Source organism: Triticum dicoccoides, chromosome 2B (assembly GCF_002162155.2).
Source record: "Triticum dicoccoides isolate Atlit2015 ecotype Zavitan chromosome 2B, WEW_v2.0, whole genome shotgun sequence".
Lineage (NCBI taxonomy): Eukaryota > Viridiplantae > Streptophyta > Magnoliopsida > Poales > Poaceae > Triticum > Triticum dicoccoides.
In genome coordinates this window covers 589570271-589578659 of record NC_041383.1, presented here as the reverse complement: position 1 = coordinate 589578659, position 8389 = coordinate 589570271, and the positions used below count along the sequence as shown (strand labels likewise).

The following is an 8389-nucleotide window of genomic DNA, read 5'->3' as shown; positions in this document are numbered from 1 at the left end:
GTGCTCCCATCACTGGTAGTGGCCAGAGTGGTTGCTCCGGATATTGCTAGGGATTCATCCGGTATGGCGATTTTAACTCCTCCCAATGTCTGCCTTGATCCACATGGTGACCAAGGCCATCGAGCTTGCATGGCAATGCTAAACTATCTCAGGTTGGGGATGCCCAGACCACTAACACACCTCAGGGCGCAGACTGTCTCCCAAGACACTACACAACTACCACCACTCGCATCCTTCTTGTTTAGTGCCACCCAAGTTTTCGAAGGGAATTCAAGAGCGAGCATAGAGTGTACCGGAATTATATCAAAGTACATGGAGGATTGGGAAATTACTTATTTCATATGCCTAAAATTAATATGTTCCTTTGTCTATGGTGCATTATGGTATGGACTTAGGATGTGTTTCTATCAACATTGTAGTTTTATCCCCCTAATATGTGGAAGTAGCAATTGTCAAGGACCCACTCTCAAGTTGTTCCGATTTGGCCATGCATATTAATGCCAACATTGGTACAATCATAATATGGACATAGAGTTGTGAAGCATCATTTCGCCCCAAAAAAGGTATGAACAATGAAGTGTATGAGATCGCTAGCACGATCATACAAAAACTTGGTATATGTTAAATACTAGCTAGTTCTGCTAAATGAGGCCATAACTAAACAATCTTTGACTTCAAACTAAACAGCATCTTTATTTGGAAAAGGGCCCCCTCGAAAGAATCAACCAAGGAGCTTTTGAACTACGTAACTAAGCCTACCTAGAGGACCACACATAACCACCGCTCATGATGGCCCCATGACAATGTTTACAGATCAGATCCTACCCACATTGGAGTTAGTGAGCACGTAAGCACAAGTATAAGCCATCCTTTGTATCCATGACAGCTTTAGCTTGCATAAGAAGCAAGCGACTGCGATAAGTTCATGTATGTGTGTTGATAGGTTAATCAAATAGTAAAGCTAGGGTTTATCACTAGGACATGAAAGTTCATTTTCAATGCATTGTACGTAGTTTTGTACAATTATGTAAGCATGATTATCATCAACAGACCCATCCATGTATGCATGCCAACAACCCATGTTATGCTGACCTTGACCGCTTCGGCGGAGCCTTGGGCCTGCGCTAGCCTTGGTTCCAATGGAACAACCCGGAGCGCCCTTGGGTCGGTTCGAACCTGCCTTGCAGTGACTCGGACATGGATCCATTTCATGCCTCTACCACAATCACCGTTTGCGATGGCGTGTAGACAAGTTTTTGAAAAGATTACTGTATTGGGTATTCCGCACTTTGCACCGTGCCCCAGAGCTTTTCAAGATTGCAACTAGGAAGATCAGGACGATGAACCAGGGTCTCCAGGGGATAAGTGGATAACAGTTGTCGTAGGCCTTAACACCCCGACGCAACTGCGTATGGATGGCCTCAGATGAATTCTTGACTAAATTTGTGTATAAGATACCCTTGGCCATGTGCAGCCTTTTCGTATTGGGAAGGTTTGGAAGGAAACAACCACTCCCAAATGCAAGCTTTCTACTTGGCTCGTGTTGCATGGTAGAATCCTGATGACGGCGGATCTGGCAAATAGGATTTGCCCCATAGCCCGGTTTCACTTATGCTTAGCGACCAATGAGACACCGTGCCACCTTTACAAGGATTGTCCCTTCTCAAAGGACGTATGGAAGGCGGTGAATGTCAAGACTGCCATGTGTCCCTGATGATGACAAAAAACCCTAATCAATCTGTCAACAATTTGTGGGAGGAATACCTGGCTATCCCTTGGGAGCAAAGTTTGAAGGTGCAAAACAAGAATTTGATCTACACCCTATGGAATGCCTGGAAAAAGAGGAATCGCCGGGTTTTTGATGGACAGGGAATGATTTATCAGGTTGTGGCGCACCTAGCCCTAGCAGATATCCGTGCACAATTCTTGTAGTTGCCTCCTTCACGAATAGTGCACCTGCCTCAACTATACTTCCCAAAATAGTCGCTTGTAAAAGCAGTTGTAAAATAACCATGTTCTTGTAATTGAAAGGCGACAGCATTGCCAATTACTCGAAAAACCTACCATATCCAATAGACTACTAGATAGTCTGACTAGGCGCTTGTAAAATTCAAGAACCAACATATCCATGGTATGTATCCGAAGAATTCCAAACAACAAGATAAAGGAAAGTATTTTGAATAAAGCAATCTATTTTGATTCTCCCAAAATAGACGTTACTCTAAAGTCTACTTATGATCATTTTCAGGCGGACTGAGCATAAGTCGAGCAGATCTCCGAAGTTGTGGCTTTCTGTTGTTGCCAGTCTGGAAGTGCGACAAAAATCAGGATCACATATTAATTCATTACTTGAAACTTTGAGAGAAGAAAAAGGAAACCACACGACTATGTCATAAAAATGTAGATTGGTTAGAAGCGAACATGTAATGTTTTAGAATTCCATCAGAAACACAACTCTAGTTTTTGATTCGTCTAAAAAATTCTACTTGCCCTATGTGCCTAGTCAAAGTGTGCCGAAAGAAGCAAAGCACCATGAGTTTAATATGTTTACTAGGATACTAGAGAGTATTTTGCTCCATCCAAATCAGCACAAATATAGTTGCATGATATTTATTTGAGGCAGCTCAAAGCATGACATGGCTCGTGCCAGTCCTCCCTCCATAGATCACTTTCTTGAGGTATATATAACAACGATCCACGCTTGCACCAAAGGCAGCAAGTGAAAACATCATTAAACAGATCCTTGATGCTAATATTTCTTTATTGCTTTAAAGAGTTATCATGTGTTGATATTACGTTTAAGAGGAGAAAAATACAAAGTAGAAAAAAATAGTCAAATGAATTCTATTTAGCCAAATAATTTTCATTTAGTTTTAGTTTGAAATGCATCTCTCTTCTTTAGTTCTCCCTTTGTTCCAATGAATAAGGCCCACGCGCAATCCAAAATTCAACTTTGACCGTGAATGATGCTCCATATTTATGTGATTTAAAATGCAGTATTGTAGTTTTCGGACATGTTGTAGGAAGCATCAATATCAGCTAGGCACATTGGTACAAGATATACATATTGATCGACTATTATGTGGTACAAGATACATCTACCAACAACCACATATATAAATTTATAAACCACATATCTACATCTACTAACAAATAGTGCAGGCTGAAAAAAAATGCATAGGAAATTCTGGCTGAAAAAAAATGCATAGGAAATTCTCACCGAAGCAGTACGAGACTCGGCATTTTGTACATTATTTGATTTCCTTTTCCTCTTCACAATATTCAGTGTTTCCACAGGCAGCTCCTTCGATGGCTTCCCTTCTTCCTCCACCACCTTCATCTTCTTAGAACCATTTTTGCGTCCATTCTTCTCCTTCTGAATCTGTTTGCACATGTGTATGTAACATGTGCTTGCTCTGCTTTAGGCACACGACATCATATTTAACTGGAGAGGGGAAACCAAAATGATTTTACCTTTTGCGGATGCGTAGTGGAATTGTGCACACGAGATTTCAGCGCAGGCTCACCCGTGGTGATCACCACCACCTTCTCCTTCCCCTTCTCCAAAAAATATATATTATATTTAGCAAAAAAATCTTTTTGTTTTAGTTTGAAATGCATCTCCTACTTAGTACATTCTTAAATCCTAAATGGGCTACTTGCTGAGACAAGGTATACTCCATAAGTGTCTGTACTTTTAATATATTGATACCAGCGACCCCCAGATTAATTGCTGATAAATATACCAGTGACCATCTGCTGCTAGAACTGTGAGATCAAAGGGGAATTGGTGCCGGCTTTTTACAGTCAGAAGAAATGTTGTGGTTGTCCGTTGGCTTTGCGGCAGCCCTTGCTTAGCCAGCTCTTGATACTACCTAGATGACTATGATATTTACGTTGTGTAGACTGAAATTGTTTTCTACAAAAATGGGTGCTCACTATTTATCGCTGTTTCCGCACAGAGTTCTAGTAGGTGCAAATTCCCCTTGACCTCACATTCTAGAAGCAGACTTTTGACGGCACACCGAAAACAGCTAAAACCACAACAACGACATGGATTCAGTTCAGAATTTTCAGGGTAACATCATTTTACCTTCAGTTCAGAATTCTTTTCTGGCACCATCACAGCGATTCAGTTTAGAATTTGTACGGGTGAATTTTCCAAAGAAAAAAGCATCCCTTCACTTGCAATGCACTCTAGGATATTTTTTTTGGCACCCGAAAATGCCAATGGCAGCCATGTGATGACACCTTTCGCAGCAGCATCAGTAGGCAAATCTAGCAATAACACCTTTGGGTCTGTTTAGGACACATCTAGATGTGACTTAGTTATGTCACATCTAAGCTGATGTACACTTTGTTTGTGGTCTTTTTTTTGTCCTAGTTTTTTTTTTGTTTCTTGTTGCTGCGTTATATATTTATGGGAGCTTAGATGTGACATCCTTAAAAAACATCTACATGTGAATTAGACAAACTGCTCCAGTTTTCTACTTGTCAAATCGAAGCCTAATGTCAGCTAAAACACAACCAATACCTCTTAATCCAGCCGGGCACTTGCATACTTGTAGACTCTTATGTGGCATATCTACCCATAACCACAAAGACAAACCACAAACCACATCTCTAGTACTAAGACACGGTGCAGTTCGGGAGAAAAAAATTTAAAGGCATAGGGAATTCTTACCGAAGCAGTGTTCAGTGTTTCCGGATGTGGTTCCGCCGCCACCTTCATCTTCTTAGCACCATTTTTCCGTTCCTTATTCTTCTCCTTCTGACCCTGTTCGCACATGTATATATAACAAGTGTATATTCTGCCTTAGAAACGCGACACATATTTAACTGGAGAGGGGAGAAACGATTTTATCTTTTGCGGATGCGCATTGGAATCGGCCACACGAGACTTCAGCGCAGGCCCGCCCATGGTGATCGCCGCCACCTTCCTCTTTCCCTTCTCCTTCTTCCCAACGCCGCAGCCGTTCTTCCGTGAAGTAGCACGGGAAGCCGCTTCCACCCCATCCTTCTTCCCTGCCCCATCAGACTTGTCACCAACTGGAACCGACACCTCGTCCTGCCCGTATCGTGTAACCTTGCGGCCCATCACCAACACTTTTTGCCGATGCGCAGGGTCGTAATCGCGCACACGAGATTTCCCACTCGTGGTGATCGCCGCCACCTTTCCCTTCCCCTTCCGCTTCTCCTTGCTCCCAACGCTGCTGCCCTTCTCCCCCGAAGCAGCATGAGCAGCCGCTTCCTCCCCATCCTTCTTCCCTGCCCCATTAGACTTGTCAACAACTCGAGCTGGCACCGCTTCCAGCCCGCCTTCCGGCACGACCACTATTTGGTGGCCATTCACAAAGCGCACGCAACTCAAGTACTTGCGGTACTCCTCGTCTATGTCCTCCAATTTATCGTACCAAGGGATTTCCCCTGGGGAGTTCTTCTCCTCCACCGAGCGGTCGCTTCCTTCCGGGGCCGGGGAGCGGACGGGGCAGCTTTGGGCTTCGCCAGCGCCAGACGCGTCGTGCTTGGTGGTGACGGGAGGGGGAGGGGAGCCGCCCCGGGCAGGGATTCCCTGGGCGCCCATCTCAGCGGCGATGGAGTTGGCGCCGGAGCTTGGAGCGCATGGCCGTGGTGGCATGGTTGGGGCTTTGTGTGTGGGTTGGCAGCGAATGGAAACGGACGAAGAGGCGCCTCGTCTAAATCTGAAGTTTTCTTTTGACAGCCGAATATCTTGCGAGAAGCCAGAGGGGAGTGTTGACTAGACGGCCGGGATGGGAACACTCCAGCTCGGGAAGCTATCCAACGGCGCCTGATTGACGGAATAGTACTCCAATCTAGTATTTGCATATATTTAGCAAGTTTTAATTCGTAATTACAGCTGATTTTTCTGGAAGGCTAACATTGGCAGTGCATCCAATAGAAGAGTCGTGATATAATTGTGCTAATCATTTTGAAATAAATGCAGCAAATAAAAAGTAGTAATCCACTGGTGTAAAAGCAAATAACTTGGTATTCTTAGCTGGAAATACATTCAGTGCCAGCCCATTTTTAGCTGGAAATTGTAGGTGTGCTAATTATTTGAAATAAATGCATTGAATAAAAACAAATCTACTATTGTAAAACAAAATAAGTAACTTAGAATTCTTAGCTAGAAAAGATCCGGTGCCAACCCATTTTAGCTGGAAATCACAGGTGTGCTAATCTATTAGCGTAAACCAAATAACTTAGAATTCCTAGCTGGAAACCATCCGTTGCCAGCCCATCAACAGCGGCAAAGATACATGGCAGTCCTACTGGTCTAGCAATAGATACTCAAATAAAAGAATATATCTTAAACTTATTGAAAATCCTCCTGATGCTTCAAAACCTTTTCAACGGATATGGTAATCAAGTTGTCTTCCTAAACAGACGGTAAGGAGATTGGCCTGTATGGACTCACCCTTCACCCTCTCAGTACACCAGGCCAGGGGTCTCCCTCTCACTGATCAGACGGAAGCAGACCCAATATGTCTAAAACATTCCTCTTCATTGCATCCACAGTTTCAGGAGGGACATCTCTCTGGACTACACTTAGATCCAAAGGTTTATATCTTTGATAGAAATGCACTTATTTGGTTATTATGGATGCTGTCATTTTCTATCTGATCTAACTATTCGTCCAGTTTTTGGTCCCATGAAAGGTATGATTTTAGCGCGTCATCCCCTATCATCTCTTTGATGGCCTCTTGGGATCATGATTTGTGTTTGTGGTGCCGATATCTCGTTCAGTGTAGGAAAAGAAACTACAGGAAGATAATGAATTTCACCTAATGATCATATATCATTCTATGGTATTAGTAGTTTGTGTCAATATTGGCAGACGAGGGAGAGGGCGAGGGGGAGGAATCAGGGGCTGGGGAATGGAGAATGGTGGCTGGGGCTGGGCGATCTGTTTCTCTCTTTTTGTCTCTCGTTCGGTTGTTCGGCAGAATGGACAATCCACTCGCGACTCGATCTGAGGCACTGTTTCTAATCCTATGTGGACAATGCTATAGAAGAAAAGGATACATATCCTCTCTAGATTAACAGACCTGAAAGGAAAAGATTTAAAATGAAAAAACTTACGTCAGTGCCTATATATACAGTTCTTATTACATTCTTTTCACATAATTTTCTTAAGACCCACACCATAATTCAGAAACATTTTTCTTTCTTCACACTGATCATACTACATGATCATGCTACTGTAGAGGAGAACACAAAATATAGCGAATTTAGTTGGGACAATCTCTCACTTATTAACATTGCTTTAGTTGAAGGAAATATAACCTAGAGGCAATAATAAAGTTATTATTTATTTTCTCATATCATGATAAATGTTTATTATTCATGTTAGAATTGTATTAACCGAAAACATAATACATGTCTGAATACATAGACAAACATAGTGTCACTAGTATGCCTCTACTTGACTAGCTCATTGATCAAAGATGGTTGAGTTTCCTAACCATGGATATGAGTTATCATTTGATCAGTGGGATCACATCATTAGGAGAATGATGTGATTGACTTGACCCATTTCGTTAGCTTAGCACTTGATCGTTTAGTATGTTGTTATTGCTTTCTTCATGACTTATACATGTTCCTATGACTATGAGATTATGTAACTCCCGCTTACCGGAGGAACACTTTGTGTGCTACCAAACATCACAACGTAACTGGGTGATTATAAAGGTGCTCTACAGGTGTCTCCGAAAGTACTTGTTGAGTTGACGTATTTCGAGATTAGGATTTGTCACTCCGATTGTCGGAGAGGTATCTCTGGGCCCTCTCGGTAATGCACATCACTATAAGCCTTGCAAGAAATGTAGCTAATGAGTTAGTTACGGGATGATGCATTACATAACGAGTAAAGAGACATGCCGGTAACGAGATTGAACTAGGTATTGAGATACCGACGGTCGAATCTCGGGCAAGTAACATACCGATGACAAAGGGAACAACGTATGTTGTTATGCGGTTTGACCGATAAAGATCTTCGTAGAATATGTGGGAGCCAATATGAGCATCCAGGTTTCGCTATTGGTTATTGACCGGAGACGTGTCTCGGTCATGTCTACATAGTTCTCGAACCCGTAGGGTCCGCACGCTTAAAGTTAGATGACGGTTATATTATGAGTTTATATGTTTTGATGTACCGAAGGTAGTTCGGAGTCCCGGATGTGATCACGGACATGACGAGGAGTCTCGAAATGGTCGAGATATAAAGATTGATATATTGGACGACTATGTTCGGACACCGGAATGGTTTCGGGGAGTATTGGGCATATACCGGAGTACTAGGGGGTTATCGAAACCCCCCGGGGAGACTAATGGGCCTATTGGGCCCTAGTGGAGAAGAGGAGGGGCG

At 42.9% G+C, this 8389-nt stretch overlaps 1 protein-coding gene across 1 annotated transcript; it reads right to left on the bottom strand.

The window, feature by feature from the left end:
- Positions 1-2110: 2110 nt before the first annotated feature.
- LOC119368078 lies at positions 2111-5173 on the bottom strand. Its single transcript, XM_037633435.1, has 4 exons — positions 4685-5173; positions 3475-3558; positions 3221-3382; positions 2111-2306 (listed from the first exon to the last, which is right to left on the bottom strand). Exons 1-4 carry the CDS (start codon positions 4787-4789, stop codon positions 2229-2231), a joined length of 429 nt encoding a protein of 142 aa, XP_037489332.1. The 5' UTR covers positions 4790-5173; the 3' UTR covers positions 2111-2228.
- Between the last annotated feature and the right edge of the window lie 3216 nt (positions 5174-8389).